Source organism: Ursus arctos, unplaced genomic scaffold, assembly GCF_023065955.2.
Source record: "Ursus arctos isolate Adak ecotype North America unplaced genomic scaffold, UrsArc2.0 scaffold_6, whole genome shotgun sequence".
Lineage (NCBI taxonomy): Eukaryota > Metazoa > Chordata > Mammalia > Carnivora > Ursidae > Ursus > Ursus arctos.
The window spans coordinates 85,525,639-85,546,218 of NW_026623078.1; the positions used below are offsets into that span (position 1 = coordinate 85,525,639).

Below are 20,580 nucleotides of genomic sequence, written 5' to 3' on the forward strand. Positions count from 1 at the left end.
CTCCGACATGTGGATTTGGGGACAAGTTTATCCCGTGACACAGGAGGAGGTAAACAGGGGGCATGACCGCTCGATGGCAGCTTTGTCTGTAGCTCCCCCAAAGTGGAGGGGGTCCAGATGCCCCGCACCCAGTGGGAGTTATAGCTGGTGTGACGAACCCACATCAGGGGGTTCTCCAGGACCTAATGCTGCGTGGGAAAGCCGCAGACTGTGTGGCCGCATTCAAAGAACATTGTCCTGCACCCACGTTCACAGCAGTGTCATTCACAATAGCCAAGACATGGAAGCAACGTAAGTGTCCACCGCGGGCTGAGTGGAAGAAGGGCGTGTGGTGTATACACAGTGGAATGTTACTCCACCGGGAGAAGAAGGAAATCCTGCCATTCCGGAAACGTGACGGACCTGGGAGAGAAGTCGGACAGAGAAATGCTGCCAAATACCAGAGGATCTCACTTACATGTGGAAACTAAAAAAGAGGAAGAACAAAGAAAAACCAAACTAGCGGAAAAAGAGATCAGATCTGGGCGCCTGGGTGGCTCAGTCGGTGAAGCGGTGAAGCGTCTGCCTCCGGCTCAGGTCATGATCCCAGGTCCTGCGATTGAGTCCCGAATCCCGAATCTGGCTGCCTGTTGAGCAGGGAGCCTGCTTCTCCCTCTCCCTCTGCCCCTCCCCCGTCCCTCCCCCTGCTCATGGGCGCGCTCTCTCAAATAAAGTCTTGAAAGAAAGAAAGAAAGAAAGAAAGAAAGAAAGAAAGGAAGGAAGGAAGGAAGGAAGGAAGGAAGGAAGGAAGGAAGAAAGAAAGAAAGAAAGAAAGAAAGAAAGAAAGAAAGAAGATTTAAAAAGAGAGAGAAATCAGATCCGTGGTTTCCGCAGGTGGGGGGGGGGGAGACGGAGGAGGGGAGTCCAAAGGACAGACTTCGCGCGGTACAGAGCAGGTGCTGACCTGTCAGGTGGCTCGAGGCGGCTGCTGCTGCTCTCTGGCGCCCCTGCAAGCCGACAAGGGAGTGGATCCTGGCTTCTCGTGGCGAGAAGGCATTCGTGTACCTGTCTGAGAACCTGCTGCGGCCATCGGTTTACTGCGAACGGGACTTAGGCCAGCACGCTGCGCACCTGACGCCAGCAGTCTGCACGTCGTCACATCTCCATAGAACAGGCAGGAAAGCAAAAAGCCAGAAAGCGCACCAAGCACCATTCTCAAAGTGACCCGTTTGCAGGGCGGCAAGCCGCTGAGCAGCTGCGGGGCTGGTGGCGATGCAAGAAGGGGGCTTAGTCCTGCCGGGCGCGGTGGGAGCGCTCCGCACGCTCGAGGGGGCGGGGGCGCAGGGCTCCTAGCGCCGCGCGACGCGGAGCGAGGCCCGGGCTGCACCAGCGCCCGAGCCCCGGTCCCGGGCCGGCCCGCGAGCCCTCCCCGAGGCTGGGCCGCTGCGGGAGGCCTCCTGTGAGTGCACAGCTCTGCCAAAGTAAAACCTTAAAAAAAGCGAGAGAGAGAGCTTTTTTGTGTTCTATTGTTTCTTGTAATGGTTTTATTAGCTTCTGAAGAATAATTTACGTCACTCAGTTGAATTTTCTAATTTTTTATGTTAAACGTGTTAGTAAAATCTTTGCCGTTCCGTTTGAAACCTTTCAGTGCTGTCCTCCTTTGTTGGGGCTGCCGCCAGGAACGCCAGGGCCCGGGGCTCAGCCAGGCCAGGACGTGAGGTCGCGAGGGCCACGTGTTGGCGCAGAGCCGCCTCCTCCCGGCGTCAGCACCTGGCCGAAGGGCTTAGGGCCCCAAGGAGCCTCTTTTGTCAGGACACTCGTCCCATTCATGAAGGCGTCGCTCTCAGGACTCAGATCCCAGCCAGCCTGAGGTTCCCAGGCAGGAGCTCGAAGGACACAGGGCCATTCAGATGACAGCACGACTTTCCAGATTTTCCTGGAGCTGGGACCGCTGGTTCCCCTTTTGATCCCGACCAGTCTCACCACAGTTACACACGCCATTAGTGTTTCCAAATCAGTCCCTGTTCGGCGGCCCTGTCCACTGCAGCGTGGCTTCTCTGTGGTTAAGGTCGGCTCTGTTACTAGTTTTCCTTTTTCTTCTACTTCTTGGGGATTTATTTTGGCATTCTTTCTATAACTCCTTTGATGTTCACTTCCTTCATTAATGTTGAATCTTTTCTTGTTTTTGGTGTATGGAGAGGAGACCGCACAGCCCCCGAGCGTGGTTAGTGGTCTGCGTGTCTGTGATCGTTCAGTTAGTGTGCTGTCGGAGTCCCATTTCGATTTCTTCTGTGACCCATGAGCTACTAATTAAAATATTTCTTTATTTCCGGGGCGCCTGGGTGGCACAGCGGTTAAGCGTCTGCCTTCGGCTCAGGGCGTGATCCCGGCGTTCTGGGATCGAGCCCCACATCAGGCTCCTCCGCTATGAGCCTGCTTCTTCCTCTCCCACTCCCCCTGCTTGTGTTCCCTCTCTCGCTGGCTGTCTCTATCCTGTCGAATAAATAAATAAAAATCTTTAAAAAAAAAAATAAAATAAAATAAAATAAAATATTTCTTTATTTCCAAATACAGAATTTTCTTTATTTGTGTTAACGGTTTACAGTGGTGATTGGAGTGACTACTTTGTATGATTTGTTTTGTCTGTTGATACTGTAACTGGGTAAGATTGAATTTTTTTGAAGATTTCACGGCTTGCCGTGTTCCACGGTTTTGCCTCAACCTTTACCTCGTCTTACGGTTCAGGTGGATCTCTGGGAACAGCATATATTGGGTTTTTAAAAACTATTCAGACAAACTTTAATCTTTAATTGGAGCATTAAATCCATTTACATTTAATAAATTACAGAGACGTACTTGGGTTTTACTCTACCATACATATCACTATGCCTCTCTATGACCTACCCGGTGCCCCCATGTTCCCTTTCTCTCTTCGTGACCTTTTCTTGGCGACGTTGTGCATTGTCTGTCATTCCCTTTACTAGTTTGGAAGAGTGGAGACTCCCTTCGGAGGCGTGCAGTGCTGCTCCGGAGACCACACCGACTGGCGGGGGCGCCACCAGCTGCAGGGGCCTCGCCCCACCCCCGCAGGCTGTGCAGCTGTGCTCCACCCCCCACACCCCCACCCCCCGCAGGCTGTGCAGCTGTGCTCCACCCCCCACACCCCCACCCCCCGCAGGCTGTGCAGCTGTGCTCCACCCCCCACACCCCCACCCCCCGCAGGCTGTGCAGCTGTGCTCCACCCCCCACACCCCCACCCCCGCAGGCTGTGCAGCTGTGCTCCACCCCCCACACCCCCACCCCCGCAGGCTGTGCAGCTGTGCTCCACCCCCCACACCCCCACCCCCGCAGGCTGTGCAGCTGTGCTCCACCCCCCACACCCCCACCCCCCGCAGGCTGTGCAGCTGTGCTCCACCCCCCACACCCCCACCCCCCACCCCCCCCCCCCGCAGGCTGTGCAGCTGTGCTCCACCCCCCACACCCCCACCCCCTGCAGGCTGTGCAGCTGTGCTCCACCCCCCACACCCCCACCCCCCCCCCCCCCCCGCAGGCTGTGCAGCTGTGCTCCACCCCCCACACCCCCACCCCCGCAGGCTGTGCAGCTGTGCTCCACCCCCCCACACCCCCACCCCCGCAGGCTGTGCAGCTGTGCTCCACCCCCCACCCCCCACCCCCCGCAGGCTGTGCAGCTGTGCTCCACCCCCCACACCCCCACCCCCTGCAGGCTGTGCAGCTGTGCTCCACCCCCCACACCCCCACCCCCCCCACCCCCCCCCGCAGGCTGTGCAGCTGTGCTCCACCCCCCACACCCCCACCCCCGCAGGCTGTGCAGCTGTGCTCCACCCCCCCACACCCCCACCCCCGCAGGCTGTGCAGCTGTGCTCCACCCCCCACCCCCCACCCCCCGCAGGCTGTGCAGCTGTGCTCCACCCCCCACACCCCCACCCCCCACCCCCGCCGCAGGCTGTGCAGCTGTGCTCCACCCCCCACACCCCCACCCCCTGCAGGCTGTGCAGCTGTGCTCCACCCCCCACACCCCCCCCCCCCCCCCGCAGGCTGTGCAGCTGTGCTCCACCCCCCACACCCCCACCCCCGCAGGCTGTGCAGCTGTGCTCCACCCCCCCACACCCCCACCCCCGCAGGCTGTGCAGCTGTGCTCCACCCCCCACACCCCCACCCCCCGCAGGCTGTGCAGCTGTGCTCCACCCCCCACACCCCCACCCCCCCGCAGGCTGTGCAGCTGTGCTCCGCTCTGTGCTTAGCTCTGTGTTGTGGGTTTCAATTCTCCCTCTATAAATTTGTCTCCCTCAAGACACACTTACTAATCTTGTTACGAAATCAGTGTCCATGTAGGTTTACCGCTTATTCACCAGTATTTTCCTCATTCCTGGATCCGTCACTTCCAAAGGATGTCCTTAACTTCGGCTGAGGAACACCTCCTACACTTTCTCTTAGTGCAAGCATGCAGCAAGGAACTGGGTTCTGTTTCTCTGACGACGGTTTTCTCTCAACTTTATTTTGGAACTTTCGCTGCACGGAGAACGCTAGGTTGTCATCTCCTTTCTTCCGCTTCGCAGTTGCTGTCAAGAATTCAGGGATCATTCTAGTGTCACCCCTTAGTAGGTGATCTTTTTCTCTGGCTCATTAAAAGATGGCAAGGACTGGGGAGACGAGGCGCAGGGCCCTGCCTCGCCTGGTCTGGAGCCGGCCAGGGCCACCACTGCAGGAGCACAGCGAGGAGGCCACAGCTCGGCACGGTCCCTCCACCTCCCAGGCCTGCAGGTGCAGGCAGCAGGCCCAGCAGCCTGGGAGGGGCAGATGAGGGGGCAGGGGCTGGACACACTCATTCCCTCCCCAGAGAGAGAGCCCCTCCCTGGGGGGATGCGGAGATGGGGGGCGTCACCCGGGCACCTGGCGCTGAGACCAGGGAGTGTGGGGGCCTGACCACAATGTGCCTGGCCCCTCACTGCAGCCTGGGCAGGTGCCAGGGCAGGAGGAGAGTCTGGAGCACACTGCCCCAGCAGGGCTCCTTCCGCCAGCCCCGCCCCTCCCCACCCTACCTGCCTTCCCCCAGCCTGCAGGAAATGGAAACTTAGAGCTCTGGGCTCCTCCTCCCACCCCTCCGCCCCTTCACACCCAGCCCCACCCTGCCTCCCCCTGCTCTGGCAGGCTGCCTGCACCCTCCCCGCCCCCAGCCTCCCCCCTCCCCAGGAAGGGGCAGCAGGAAGCAGGGTGGCCAGCAACCTCTGAGCCCAGCCCCGCAAGAACTTGGCCCTCCCACCCAGAGCAGGAGTGCTGGGCCCGAGAGTCACCGACCCAGCCTCAGGGGGCCTTCTGAAAACGGGATAAGCATTACTGTCTCTGAGTGTAGGTGTAGGAGGGGTAAGAACAGAGGAATACCACCTGGGAAGCAGTAAGTGCCAGGGATGGAGGCCGAGGTGCCTATTAGCAGGAGAGGGGCGTGGGGTCCACAGGGGTCTTGCCACTGCCCGAGCCTGGGGCTCTGACCGAAGAAGCTCTCTAAAGGCCTGAGATATAAGGAAGCCCCTTCAGGTTACTTTCCAAGTCAGTATGACCCTACAGAAACTCTGTTTAAGCCAAAAGCCTGATCTAGGGCCCACCAAGCACACATCACGCACCTGCTTCGTAGATGAGTCATGTAAAGGAAAACCGTCTTGCCCTCAACGTGTGGACCAATTCTGCTCTCCGCGTTCCTTGCCATTAAACATATGATTCCTGCCTATATGCTATTCTATCAACTTTAGAGCTTTTACAAGATGTAAAAAAAGCATAAAACCCTGTAAAAACTGCTCGTTCTCTGGAGCACTAGACGTAGTTTTGGAATGTTGGTGAAGTCCACAGCCCACGGCCTAAGAAAATTCTGGAGACATCTTTGGTGCAAAAAGGTGGTTTTATTAAAGCACGGGGGCAGGACCCGTGGGCAGAAAGAGAAGCAGAAGCACGGGGGTCAGGAGGAGTGGCCCATTATATACTCTCAAGTTGGGAGGGGGTTAGGGACAGCACAAGCCTCCCAGGTATTCTGCAAGCAGGGTTTCCAGGACCCGGAGGGGGCAGCTATTGTCAGGAGAAGGTCATGTATTACTGTTTCATAAAAACTCGGTCATGAGACCCCTCAGATGTATATCGGTGGGTCCCATGCGTGGGGGTGATTGCCAACATGTATCTTGGGGGGCAGAGATGAAGGAAGTTTGCAAAAGAATTTTTGTATGTTAAAGTAGACTTAAGGGTCCTGGGGGTCGGGCTATGATTGCCCGTTGCCCTTAGCAAAGTGTCAACATCGAGAGAGTTGAGCTCCTGGAAGAAGGTCACTCTGCCTGTTTCAAGGACCTGTCGGTGGGCTGTAGGAAGTAAAGACATTTAATAATTTTTCTTTTGCCTGTGTTTCCCGCCATCACACTTTCTTCCCTGTGAACAGCACATTCCCCCAGCAGCTTTCCTGACTTGGGCTCAAATAAAACTCTTTCTTACTTTTATTTTTATTTATTTATTTTTTAAGATTTTATTTATTTGACAGAGAGAGAGACAGCCAGCGAGAGAGGGAACACAAGCAGGGGGAGTGGGAGAGGAAGAAGCAGGCTCCCAGCGGAAGAGCCTGATGCGGGGCTCGATCCCAGAACGCCGGGATCACGCCCTGAGCCGAAGGCAGACGCTTAACGACTGAGCCACCCAGGCGCCCCTCTTTCTTACTTCTAAAGATCCGTAAGGGTTTGTTCATTTTTTGTCGCAAGGCTCCCAGTGTTCTCCAGGTCAAGTACAATTTCCTGACCCTGGCTTTGGAGGCCTGTCGCCCTCGCAGCCTTCCAGGATAACTTCCCCTCCCAAGAGGAGTCCTGTGGGACAGCTGGCTTCTCCCCTCTCAGGCTGTGCACAGCTGGGAGTCTGGAGAGGACGTGCCCTCCCCCACCTCGCAGTGCTCATCCTGGGGGAGGGGGCTCAGTCACCTCTGACAGAGTGAAAGACCCCAAACCATGCTGGAAATCAGGAGGACTCAGAAACGTAACCTCACAGGCCCCTCCCCCCACACCCTGCCTCAGTCCCCGGGGCCAGCGACCCTTGATCTCAGGGTTGTGAGTTCAAACCCCACAACCTGTGTGCAGATGACATAAAAATAAAAACCTTAAGATAAAAGAAGGAAGATGGAGAGGGAAACAAGCCTGCAGAGTCTCACCATCGCAGATACACGCGCGTGCGTGCGCGCGCGCGTACTCTCCCCACGGAGTAGGACAGAGACTACACCCCATCAGTGGGAATGACCCCTCACATCATTTAACAGGCACAAAATCGTCCATTGTTTGTACAACTCTGAATTTCCCCAGGGACGGCCTATTCCTCCCTCACTGAGTTTCTCAGTCGTTCACAAAGAAATCCTGTGGGTTCTGCCCTCAGAGCACCTGGGACCGACCTCTGCTCTGGCTCACAGTCACCTCGGCCAGATCCTGGCCTGCACCCCTCTTCCCCCTACCTCACCCCCCTCAGCTGTTTCTAGAACATTCCAGGCACACTTCACACCAACTGCTCTCTCTCCTTTTTCTGTCTTTGCTCAAATATCCCTTTCTCCAGCTTGAAATTACACAATTAAGTTTAAAATTACAGCTTCACCCCCACCATGCTCCAGACTCCGGCTGCGAAGCCCCTGCTCCACGCTGACCTTCCTGTCCAGCCCCCCTAACAGCAAACACGTTCCTTCTTACCGTGTGTCATAACCCAAGTTTCACCGAGGCAAAGAAAGTCCTTTTTTCGCTGGTGCCCGGCAAGCAGCTGGCACAGCCTGTTAGGAATGGGCGCTAAGAGAGCAAGGGAAGCATGAATGGGGCGCGCAGAGGCGACCTGCGGAAGGTCACAGCCCTGATTGCAATTATTGGGGCTATGGAAAGGAGATTTGTCGAGCTTCCTTTACTTGTTGCCAAATCCATTTATATTCTCACTACCAGGCTTGAAAGAGACCCTCCCTCTCCCTTCTTGCACATTTGCATTAGAAGTCCCAGGAGGACAGCGCAGTCCTGCCCACAGCTTGGTCCCTCACCCCGCCCTGCACGCAGGGGTCTCACGGAACGCTGCTCTCCCCTTATCTCAGACGTCTCTTTCTGCCACCCAGCCCCTCCTCTCTGCCCCCAGCAGCTGGCCTGCCACCGAGCTGGTGCCAGGTTTGGAGCTGAGGATGGAGAAGCCTCTTCCAGGGTTTGGGGTACCCTCCCCCCCCAGCCAGTGGGGCATGGGGAGCCACTGGCTTCTGCCTTGGCTCTCCTGCGAGTGTGCACACTGACACGCTCCCGGGACCCCATCTTGTGGAGCTCACCTGTGGGGGCCTGGGAACTCGAGGCTGCAGGTCGGGCAGTGCAGGGGTCTGGGGGGGGGGGTCCGCCGTATGCGGGCCTTGCACTTCCGGAGCCCTAGTTAACCTTGTCCTACAGGGCTTCCCACTCCCCATTGCCCCGGGCCTGTCAGGCTCAGGAACACGCGGAGGGAGGGATCCCAGTGAATCAAGAGCCCAGACCGGATCATTCTTGCTCAGTTAGTGAAGCTGCTGTCTTCCATCCTGCCGTCATCGGGATACACACCCGGCTTATACAGCGACCCCATTCTCTGTCTTCAGGGACTCCAGGTGGGGGGTAGGGTGGGGGTAGTGCTCAGCTGGCGGAAACTCCGCACAGTGGGGCAGGAGGCAGCCTGCAGGGAGGGGCCTGGGCAGGGTGGGAGCTGAGGCGGCGTCAAACAACCTTGAAGGGGGAGGATTCGTGCTGTAGAGCTGTGTTCAGTCTCAGCCCTGGAGGCTGAAAGTCCAAAGCCAAGGTCGGTAGGACTGTGCTCCTTCTGCAACCTACAGGGAAGACTCGCCTTGCCTCCCGTGCTTCTGGTGCTGGCCTGCCGTCCTTGGCAGTCCTTGGCTTGTGGCCAGCACTCTCCCGTCTCGGCCCCTGCGGTCGCTTGGCACTCCTCTCCCTGCACGCCGGTCCTCTAAGAAGGACTGTCCCCCAGAACATCTCTCCCTAGCCAATTACGTCTTCCGTGACCCAACTCCAGATAAGGTCAAATTCACTGGGGGTTAGGACTTGGATGTATCTTTTGGGGAACACAGTTCAACCCAGAAGAGGGGAGATGGGAGACTGACAACCGGCAAGGGGACTGAGCCACTGTGGGCAAGGGGAGCCATGTGTGAAAGGGGCAGCCAGGAGGCAGCCAGGGCTGTTGGATCACCTGAAGATACTGGTGTGAACCCATGGTTCCCGTGAGCACAGGCACAGAAGTGCCACAGGTGTCCAGGCATGAGTGACAGCGTCGGCGTGTGTCTCCTGGCTCTGGGCCCTGAGAGAGTCTGGGGGCAGTGACACGCAGCAGTGGCAAGCACATCTACAGTTTGACCCTAGAACGGCTCTCCACCTAGAAGAACCAGGGCTCCGGGGAGAAACAGCTGCTCCAGGGCTGGATCCGGGAAAGAACAGGATGAGCCTGGAACATTCCTTACTCCAGAAAGCCGGGATGTGCTCCCTGCACACCGCAGACACAGCAGAACACAGAGGCCAGCTCTAAGGGCTCTGAGCACCAAATCTGGGATCATGTGAGCATCAGAGCGGGATCAGCCGACACAACCAAGGGCACAGCCCCGGCTGCAAAGCGCGAATAAAGCAATGCCGAGCAGCGGGAGGAGGGGGCCGGCCTCTTTCAGCTCTGGGCTCTGGGGCAGACAGCAGCTCTGAGCGCAAGCTCCAGCCCTGGGCACTGGGTCTACATCACCGCTCGGGACACCAGTGGCCTCGGCTGGGACATGGTAGGACAGGGTCCACCAGGAACGTTGTGGGGCTCCCTGGAAGTCGTGGAGCACATGGGTGTTCACCTCATTCCCCGTCTGCACTGCCTCTTGGATGCATCGAGACTGTGCCATCTGAACACTTCAGATTGGGTGCCTTTCCCGTGCACCCTCCCCAACCCAGCCCTTTTCTCCCACGCCTCCCAGGCCCATCCTCAAACCTGCAGGTGCGCCTGGGAGCCCGGCAGCTGCCTCGTGCTGACTGCAAGGACCCCGACAGGGCTTTTAAAAATATATTATCTTTAATGAAATTCTTATTTCTTTGGGTTACACACCCAGCCTGTGTTCCTTGTAGAGGCTTGGAAACCCGCCGAAGGAACAGAGGAAGGCCTTTCTAGCCCTTCTGCGTCTCCCTGGGCCCAGAGCCCAGACAGGCGACTCCGGGAGGTGTTTCCAGGCAGGGCACAGGCCTGTAGGAGGAAGCCAGCCTCGGTGTTGCCAACTCACAGGGCTCCCTCAAGGGCAGCTGCTGGGGCGAGCTGCCAGTATGGTCTCAGCTGCACGATGCTCAGTGCAAGCCTGGGACTGCCAAGTGGGTGGGCCACTGGGACCTCTGGCACAGCGGCCCCGCCGGCAGCTGGGGCAGGATCCAGCCTCCACCCACCTGATGCCGGCAAAACCCCTCTCTCCCCCAGACTGACAACCACAAAGGTCTCCAGACATGGACAAATGTCCTCTGGCAGGGACCACTGCCCCCAGCTGGGACATACCGGTCCCCTTCTGTGCGGTTTCACTGCCCAGCCCCGTCACTGCGGTGGGCGGTGGCCCTCGCCTCCCATCCTCACCGACCACAGACCACGGGCTGTGAGAGAGAGCGCAGGTCCCGCAGGTCCCCGCACGTGCACTACGGCACACTTGGCGCCCCCCCTTCCTTCTCTTTTATATTCGTGATGGGGCTTAGCCTCTTTGTGCGCCTGCTCGTAAGTCAGACTTCCCCATGGGTCGTACATACAGGGAAAAACGTAGCACAGCCGCCCTCCAGCTCCATCCGCGCCCGGGCGTCCCCTGGGGCTCCGCAGCGCGCCCGGTGGGTAAGGGGGCCCCAGTACTGAAGGTCACGGTGTCAACAGGGGAAGCGGGCAGGGCGGGAGGGGCACAGTTCAGCCCCCACCCGGCGCCACCCTTTCGGCGCCCGATCGCACCGAGGTCTGACTTGGTGGAAACAGTCCCTTGCGTGCGGGCTGCTCCTTCTTCGCAGAGGCGCATCGGAACTCTGTTGTCACCCCCAAGCTCCCCTCCCCAAGACGGTTTCTGCAGGCTTCCCGGCAGTGCCGCGCGCCACCACGCCCATGCCGCTGGCTCTGGCCGCTTGCTCCTTGTTGGCAAGATTGGACTAAGGAGAATTTGGACCTTCAGGGACCCTTTAGGAAACTGAAGACCCGCCCCAAACTGGTTCCTCCGAGACCTCTCTGTTCCACGCTGGCTTTTACTGCCCGCAGCCTCCCTGCCCGTCCTTGAGTGTCCTTCAAACCCCCACCTCCTCCCTCCCTCCCCCCGTTCTGGGGCCACTCACACCCGAGGCTGCCCGCCACCACTGGGGGCTCCCAGGGCCTCAGGGACCGAAACAGCAACCTCGGAGGCTGATTCGGAAACACTGTTTCATCCACTCAGATGAGCCCCCCCCCACGGCTGCTCGGCCTCTCCCGAGCGCCCCCACCAGAACGCAGTCCCGGGTCTGGGCAGGTGATCTCCGGTTGTCTCATCCGCAGAAACACAATTCACATCAAAATAGAAAGTGGGGCAAAGGACAGAACCAAGTCTTTTATGTAAACGAGAGAATTGTGTATGACTTGCGGCTGGCTGGGGTTTTGGAATAAAGCTACGCCCTATGTGTACCTGCCTGGACGTTTGTGCGTGCCCTGGGCTGTGTCTGTATATGACCTTGCCCTGACCTCTGCATAATAGGAGCAAATTAATTTATAAAATCCCATAGAGAAGACTGTTCTGTTCTAATTTGCTTACACAGAAATAAGTGTTCACATAAAATGTCCCTAACACTCTTATAAATATAGAAACTAACCAAATACTGTTCAAGTTTCTGTGATTTAGGTAAACCTTTGGTAAAATAAGACTAGTGTAATATCGTTGGTTTAATCAAAACAGTTGTCTCCTGAGTTGTCGGCCTGAAGTCTGACGTGAGCACACATCTTTATCCTGAGTTTGCTAGTCCGATAAGCTACTGCTACGTCCGTGGGGTGTCTAAGATTATAAAAATTGTAAATCCACCCAAGAACAAGAGTACGTAGAAAGGAGCTGCTCGACACCCATTACTACGAGTCTATCAAGGGCAGCAGAAAAAAAAAAAAAACAACAATGTATTTAACATTCAAAAAAATTTTTTCTGCTTTTGTGATTTTGAGGGGTACTTTTTGGGGAGAATGCACAGAGGATAGGACAGGCTTATGGACCTGGGGGGTGGGGGCCAGGGCGGGAAGAGAGACAGATGGAGAGGTCTCAGCTTTACAGCTGGGGAGGGCCCCATGGCCTCAGAGAGACCTCTGGAAGTGGAGCCAGAAACGGGGGGGGGGGGGCACCCAACTTTCTCCTGGAATTTCCCCAAAGCCACTGTTGGTTGACTAGGTGAGGCCCCCTCCTGGCCTGGGACTCAGGATCCCGCCTGGGGGGTGACAGCTACTCCGGAAGAGGAGGGCGGCAGGAGAGCCCGGCCCCAGCTTCCTCCTGGTGGGGCACAGGATGCTGGGGGAGGATTTCGTGGGCCTCAGGAGAAGCAGCTCCTTGCCAGCGCACCGGAGGGGACCTGACGCTAGCAGGTGAGTGAGGCAGGAGGGAGCCGGCTGCCTGGCGAGGGCTCAGCCAAGGAGGGCCAGGGTCTGGGGAAGGGAGGCAGCAGCCTGAACCTGGGGCACCCCGCAGGCACCTCCCACATCGTGTCCTCTCCAGGAGCCATGAGACACATCCATCCCTTCTTGCTGGCCGTCCTGCTGTGCTCGGAGTGTGGTGAGCAGCCAGGGCCGTGCTGGGGGGCATGGCCGGGAATCCCCTGTGAGGGGCCGTGTGTGCACATGGGAGGGGTCGGTCCTCCAGGCACCCAGAGGGTGGGAAGGGGCCCTCGAGCTGTGGCTCTGGCCTGAAGGGGTCTAACTGCATCCTTCCTGCGGGCCCGCTGGCCAGCCCTGAGCCTTCAGTGCTACAGCTGTGCTGAAGTGGAGAACAGCAGCCCGTGCCAGCCCTCCCAGTGTCTGATGCAGGGCGTCTGCTACACTAGTGACATAACCTTGACCTTGGACGACGGTGAGTGCCCAGCACTCGGAGGGAGGGGGCAGTTCAAGGAGCTCTGCTCTGAGGCTCCCCCAGCCTCTCAGAGGAGTGTGGGTTTGGCAGGGGCCACTCTCCAGCCTGCCTCAACTTCCCCATCCACATGGAGCGGGGCGTCCTCCAGAGGCCTTTTCAGGGAGGGGGCGGGATGGGACTCCAGCAGAGGGATGGATGGCCAAGTGCCCCCAGGGAGCGGGTGACCAGGGAAGACCCCAGGAGGCTGAGAGCGGACGGGGGCCTCTCATGCCAGGCTCCTCCCTTCTTGCCCACAGGAAATCGGGTGAAGTACCAGCAGAAGGGGTGTGCCCCCTCCTGTGAGGAAGTCTCCCGCATACTGCAGCAGCTTTCCCAGAGCAGCGGCCCCGGCAATCTGGGCCTGCTGGGCCTAACGAAGCTTGAAGTGCAGGGTTTGAGGTGCTGTGAAAGGGACCTCTGTAATGGGGGCACACTGCCCCTGGGCCCTGGCGGGGGGCTCCTGCTCAGCCTAGGGCTCATCTTCCTCTGGGCCCTGCTGTGAGCAGCCCTGACTCCAGCACAGAAAGCAGGGCGTCGTCCTGAACAGAGTCACGCAGCAGGCACGTGAAGCAAGCTCGCTGTCCCACCCTTGCACACGCACACGCGCACACACACACACACACACACACACACACACACCGTCCACACACATGCATCCCCACGCACAGACTCTGCAGACCCTCGGCCACTCCCGCCCAACCCACCTGGCCAGCCCCAGCCTCAGGCCCCCAGTACCCCGCTCTGCCAACAAGCCCAGCCCGTTTTGCAAACACCATCAGCGAACCACCGCCCCAAGCTGCAGACACTGCTGCGCTCTGACCAGACGGGCCTGTAGGAGAGCAAAGCCCACAGCCCAGCCCGGGGTCCTGCTCCCCATGTGCCAGCCAGCGCAAGGAGAAAATAAACCCTTTCCATATCTTCCTGTTCTCTGCTTGCCATTCGGCCCCCTAGGGGAGGGTGGGTGGCCCTGGGGCCTGCCTGGGAGGGACACGGAACTACCGCTTGGTTTTCCCTCAGCCAGGCGAGTGACCATGGTCCCAGGGGCTAGGAGCAGTGGTCACTTCTGGAGGGGTTAGCTCTGCTCAGCTGGGTGGGGGTTCCCCCTTGTCCCCATGAAGCGTTTCCTCCAACGCACGCTACCTTCCCCCCCAGCTCTTGCGGGAAGCCTCCATACGGAGCCTCTGCCCAGGGCCTCCGGTGGCTGATGCGCTGGTGGGGGGGGGGGCTTCAGCAGAGGTAGGTGGTGGTGATGATGGAAGAGGGGGTCTTGGCTGCTTCCTTTCCTCTTTCACACATTTCCTCTTTCACACATGTCCTCTTTCACACGATTCCTCTTTTACACATTTCCTCTTTCACACATTCTTCCCCTCGAGCTCCTGCCCCCAAAGGTGACCCCAGAGCTCAGAGCCCCCCCACCCCCGCAGCCCACAGGACCAGCTCCTCCGCATGGGATGGAAAGCCCAGAGCTTCATCTCCTCCCTAGGTCCCCCCAGTCACCTCTTCCCGGAAGAAAAGCCCCCTCCCTCCCCGCCCGGTCCAGCAAACCCCCAGTGCGGCTCTGGGAACTCCACGGGATTGTCAGTCTCGGGTCTGCAGGGCCTGGAGACCAGGGCAGAGCCTTCCCTTCACAAGCAGGGAAACTGAGGCACAGGGAGCCTCATGCCAGTCTGTGCCAAAGACAAGGAACCAGAAGTGCCACCCTGGCCCACATGTGACCTCTGTGCCCCCCCGGAGCCGACCAAGTGACGTCTCCCTCTGGCCCCTTTGCTTCCGAGCGGAAAAGACTGGCAGACCCAGCCTCACCCCCAAACAAGGCTAGGGGCTGCTGAAGGAAGTACAGGGCCTGGGGAAGGGGAAACCAGCCCCACAGGGACAGGTCTTGGGGGCAGAGCAGGGTCTCTGCGGTCTGGAAATGTGATGCCTCTTCCCCAACGCCCCTCCTTCCAGCATCTCCCAACTCACCCCCCCCCATGGTGCCAGCCACAACCATACACCCCGACTCCACACCCCCAGAGCGACATACCGACCGTGCCATGCAGTGGGGGGGACTCCGGGGGGGGCAGGGGGTGCTTTGTGGGCCATCTCCCACCTCCTGACCTCACCCTGCTGTCCCCCGGTGACCTTGGGCAAGGGCCCACCCCCTGGCCTGCCGCAGTGAATCCACTCTGCGGTGACCAGGGCCTTCCACGTGGGCCGGCACAGGCCAAGGGACGCAGCCGGGCCCTGTCCCCTGCCGCGGCGGTAGGCGCAGCCAGAGCCCCCGGCCCGCGTGCTCAGCTCACGGCGACCTCCTCCCCCTGGGCTTCTTCATTGCTCCACCTGATAAGTGTTACTAATTTCTGAGAGTATCTCACACGTGTCTTTTCGTTTTGATTGTTATATCATGATAGCAGGCAAACTGTTTTCACTGTTAATATTCTTAAATATCAGTGGGTTACCCAAACATATTCTCTGTTAATATATGAAGAGATTTTCTTATGTTTCTTCTTCCAATTGCTAAGTTCTCCATTTTCAATTTGCATTTTGATCCGTCAGAAATGTGTTCTTCATACCATCCCAGCCCTCACCCAAAAGGGTCAGGGGCAGAGTTCATCCTTCTCCGATCGGCTGCTGGGACCCCCCACACCCCCTGCAGCCCTGGGGGGGGGGAAGTGGCCCACACCCCCCCACACTCTTACCTCCCACAGAGACTACTCCATGCTGCTTTTCAAACGCTTCAGCTTTTCGTCCTGAAATAGGTTCGCACTTACAAAGAAGTTCCAAAAATAGAACAGAGTTCCTACGTCCCTTCACTCCACCCCACCCAGTGTTAACTTCTTACATAACCAGGGTCAGCACCAGGAGGTCAGCCTTGATGCGGACTCTCAGGTCGGCCTGCAGACCCTGGGCCGAGTCCCCCGCTGCACACACGGGGCTACCCTGGGGTCCAGAGCCTAGTCCTGGGGGCAGCACGACATCCGCGGTCCTCACCCCGGGCCGGTGCCTCCACCTTTCCGGCCGTTTCCGGCGGCCAAGGCCTAAGGCAGACTTCCAGGGTCTTCACGCCACCTCGTTCTAAGAACTTCATTAATCATAACTATTCGTCCTCTTGACCGTGGACACTTCCTAAGGGTTACCCACCTGTTTGTGAGCTGGAAAGGTCCCGGGGGCTGCAGGAGGCCCAGGTCCAACCCGTTGCCCCCACCCCACCCCTACAGCCCACCCTGGGCAGTTCCTGTGTGAGGGAGGCCCGTGGGCACGGTCTCCAACAACAGCGGCCTTGCACTTGAATTCAAGTGGGTCTGTCTGTGTGGCCTCAGCGTCTGTCCTGCCCGGTCCTACTGCACGGTTAGGAAGGCGAGCCCCTCGGGCACTCCCCCTTCTGTGCAACGGGTGGGTGGCCTCACTTGCCTCCCTGGCCCAGCGGCTGGTCACACTTGTTCGGGAGGCCTCCTGGCGTGCAAGGTGTCGAGGGAGCAGAGTGCACGAGTGGGTGTGGTGTGTGCATGGGGTCGAGCACAGAGTGTGAGTGCGTGTCGTGTGCGAGCTATGTGTGTTGTGTGTGCCCAGGGAGGGGGCGCAACACCAGCAGAGCTGCATGGGTGAGCTTTGGGGGAGGGCAAGGCCCTGGTGGCCTTCCAGTGTCCTGTTCCCCGGAGGCCCTGGCCCAGGCTGAGTAGCAGAGGGAAGGTGAGGGGCCCTGAAACGGTGGGCTCATCTGGCCCGGAAGGCAGCAGGTCAAGGCACCGGGCACCCCAGAACGCCCGACTGAAGCCTTCCCCAACCCCCTTGGCCATTTCCACCGCAGCTGACGTAGATAAAATCTGCCAGAACGGGAAAGCCGCTGCGGAAAACAATGCAGGGACTCAGCGCCCAAGGTCTGAGGGGCCTGGCCAGAGCCTGCCCTTCCTGCCTGCGTTTCCAAGGCTGGAGGTGGGGGCCGGAGAGAGAGGGGGTGGGGTGGACTCGTGAAGCCCCCTCCCCCACCCTCCCCACTGATGAGGGAGCAGAAGGCAAGCTGAGGACAAAGCAAAAGCTGACACCCCACAGCCCCCCCACCTGTGACATTCCTCCAGGAAACTCCCAACTTTCTTCATGCTAATGATGTGGTTGTGGAATATCGGTGAGGTTCAGTGGGTGGAGTCCGGAGCCGAGGACCAAGAAGGAATTCTTGAGGTGTCTTTGGTGCAAAATGGTGGTTTATTAAAGCTCGGGGACAGGACCCGTGGGCAGAAAGAGCTGCTGCCCCGGGTTGTGAGGGGGCTGATTCTATACTATGGGGTTGGGGGAGGTAAGGGAATGGGAAGTTTTCTAAAGGATTTTTGTATCTTAAAGAAGATGCACAGGATACCAGAGGCCTTGTTACTGTCAAGTGAAGGTTGTTTTTCCCTCTAGTAAGGCATTAGCATGAAGACAGCTGGGAACTTCCTGGAGGCTGCAGATTATAAGGACGTTTAATTGCATCTACATTTCCTTCTGGAAGCTAGGTTACTGATAGAGGTGCTTTGTTCTTGTAGACCGCCAAGACATTTGTAAACTGAGGGAGACAAGTCTTGCAGGATTGTGGTCTCCATAGGTTAACTCTCTTTGTCCTTTAGGGCAGCCAGGAGCACTGAGGAAGGTCACATACATCCCATGGGAGGGGGGTTGCGGGGTGTCAGTTTCTGCTTTGTCCCCAGCTTGCCTTCCGTTCCCCCATCATGTCCCTCCCTGAGCCATTGTGACCCTTAAATCTTTAAGGTTGTGGAAGGTGGAAGGTCTCATCCTCTGTAACTTCTTTGTGCTCAGCAGGGCGTAGAGAGCTCCCTACCTGTGGGTCAGCACTGGTCAGTTGGGGAATGTGTAGGAAAGCTATGAAGGGCGGAGGCAGCCGAATCTGCCGCTGACAGTGAGGAAGTGTCTGTGCGGGTGGTGAGGGTCACCGTCCGTGTGAGGCCGTGGACGCGAGGGAGCCTCGGCACGCAGTGGAGAGATATTGAAGAAGACAACATATTAAGATCAGTACGGCTATAAGGATGAGAAATCCGATAAAGAGACCCTTAATAGTTGACCACAGTCCTTCTCCGAGCCGGGAGCTTAACCACTCCCTGAGTGAGAGAGAGGGGCTTTGTCGAGCCCCAGTTTGGGTATCCGTGTCTTTTAATAGTCCTGTGACATGTTTGTGGCAATCTGGGATGTACACACAGCATTCTGTTCGGTGACGGCACACGTGCCACCCTGTGCTGCTGTCAGGACGTCGAAGGCCACCCTGTTTTGTGGAGGCGCTCTGCACGTGTGGGCAACTTCAGTATTGAGTGAGGAGATGCTGTCTGGTGACTCACTGAAAGCCTTCGTGGTATAGTGATTAAGGGCTGCTACCTGCCAGATGACACTTTCCAGCCCGACGCATGGAAGAAAAACGGACGCTAGGTGGTCGTACCATTGAGAAACAGCCGTGCCCGTCTTCGTTTTCAACTGGGGAGATGAGCCGGAGTGGGGGTGGTTTTGGTAACACGCCCATGAACCCAGGCAAAACCTAGGGTGCGACGACCTGTCCTCCCTGGAGGGACCCAGGGCCATAGGTTAGCTCCACATGTGCAGTGGGTTCGTTGGGAGCTAGCCGCCTCAGCCCGGGCCGCCTCGGCCAGTCAGTGGCGCGCCGGTCAGTAGCCTGGAGGACCATGACCTGGGAAGAGGCTTCTAGTGGCAGGCATCCCAGACGACGCGTGTTATCTGCCCAAGTATCACGGGTGTGATTTCTTTGTTCCCAGCATAAAATTGCCTCTTGACTGAGTCGTCTGATGGTGGGTGTGAGCCACACACACATACCCCAAATTTGATATATGCCCTCCTCTGTATACCGGTAAGGAGGGCTCTGTAGCCTAGGCACTGGCCGGAGGACATTAATCTGTGGGTCTATAAAATCAGTTAAGATTTTAATGGTTTGAGGGTATGAAAAAGTTTGGTTATGTCCCGGTAAATTCCATGTTCCATTGATCATGGGCCAGGAAGAAACTTTTTGATTGGTGATAGATTTATCCCGAAATGTACTATCTCCATATATTATTTCTGAAATAAAGCATGTAGAGAATGCCGGTCGGTGCCCTGTAGACGGGAAACCCGCCAGAGTAACCCAGACGTACCTGACATGGGTAAGAGTCCGCATATCCAGCAACCCGTTTGATTTTTTAGTTCATCATCATGCTGAGCCCGTTGCAGAAAGGAATCGTCCATAAAGATCGGCGAGGAGAAAATAAAGAGAAGATATACAACCTTCATCGTCGTTCGAAGAGGAGTTTGAGATCTTCTGTGGGTTCACAGGAGTAAGAAGCCACGTTCGTTTGCTTAGTGGTTTCCTGTGAAGGAGGCACAGGCTTATTCTGGATCCAGGAGCCCATGGAGGGCATCCCAGTTTTACCGCAGTGGGAGTACGCGGTACGACCCGGTAGGGGCCCTTCCACTTTGGATTTGAGTCTCCTGACGTGTTTGACTTCCAGTCTCTTAAATAAACCATGTCTCCAGGGTTTACACGGGGTGGATTTTCAGTTATAGGTAAGTCAGGTTTGGGAAATATATGGTTAGTATCTTCATTGAGTAATTCATGAATTAAACCGGCCTCAAGTGAATAATTTAATAAGGCGTGACAACCTTCAGCTAGTTACAGATGTACAGTAAGAAGCGGCTTTCCAGACAGTAACTCAAACGAGCGGAGTCCTACAGGTTGTTTTGAAGCAATTCTTGTCCTGAGAAGTCCTACTGGTAAGAGGGTAACCCAATTGTCCTGGGTTTCTAAACCAAGTTTAGCAAGGTGGCGTTGTAAGGTATGGTTAGCCTTTTCTTTCCCGGAGGGTCGTGGATGCCAGGCTGAATGCAAGAAATATTTAATTTTTAAAGCTTGGGCTATTTGTTGACCTGTTTGAGCAGTAAAAGAAGGACCATTGTCACTTTGAAGAGATCGAGGAAGACCAAATCTAGGAATAATTTCTCTCAATAAAATTTTAGTTACTTCTACTGCTCTTTCAGTTTTATGTGGAAAGGCCTCGATCCATCCGGTGGACGTAGCAACAGACAGTAATAGAAACTTATAGCCTTTGCAAGTGGCATTGGTGTGACATCAAGCTGCCAGTCCTCTCCTGGATAGGATCCACGTCTTTGGACTGGTTTTGGGCGGGGGCGGGGGGGGGATTTACTCGGGCACAGACAATGCAGGATTGGCAGACCTGTTTTATTGTGGCTGTTAAATTTACTGTATCAAATATATTTTTAATTAAGCGTTTTAAAGCGTCTTTGCCCAAATGAGTAGTCTGGTGTAGGACCTGAATTACTTTCCCTTGGCTATTTTTGGGTATAAAGATTTTTCTCTCATTGTTCACTAGCCAACCCTGGGTATTTTTAGGATATCCTCACTCCTGAGCTGGGCGAGTCTCTCGGTCTGAATAGACGGGAGTTATGGACTCCATTGGAGTTAAGACTGGAATGAGGCTTAATATCTGTTTACTCTTTGCTGCCTCTTTGTTTCCTTTAGA

At 57.1% G+C, this 20,580-nt stretch overlaps 1 protein-coding gene across 1 annotated transcript; it reads left to right on the plus strand.

Moving 5' to 3' along the window:
* The first annotated feature begins 12,398 nt into the window (after positions 1–12,398).
* LOC113247696 (lymphocyte antigen 6H-like) lies at positions 12,399–14,014 on the plus strand. Its single transcript, XM_057307834.1, has 4 exons — positions 12,399–12,576; positions 12,707–12,763; positions 12,938–13,057; positions 13,354–14,014. The coding sequence occupies exons 2-4, from the start codon at positions 12,712–12,714 to the stop codon at positions 13,596–13,598; spliced, it is 417 nt and encodes a 138-aa protein (XP_057163817.1). The 5' UTR covers positions 12,399–12,576; positions 12,707–12,711; the 3' UTR covers positions 13,599–14,014.
* Positions 14,015–20,580: the final 6,566 nt, after the last annotated feature.

Excerpts from the sequence above, each read along its gene's own strand:
- LOC113247696 (XM_057307834.1), top strand. The coding sequence starts at position 12,712 with ATGAGACACATCCATCCCTTCTTGCTGGCCGTCCTGCTGTGCTCGGAG. Across the intron at positions 12,764-12,937 it reads CCTGCTGTGCTCGGAGTGTG|CCCTGAGCCTTCAGTGCTAC; the intron begins GTGAGCAGCCAG and ends CCCGCTGGCCAG. Across the intron at positions 13,058-13,353 it reads AACCTTGACCTTGGACGACG|GAAATCGGGTGAAGTACCAG; the intron begins GTGAGTGCCCAG and ends TCTTGCCCACAG.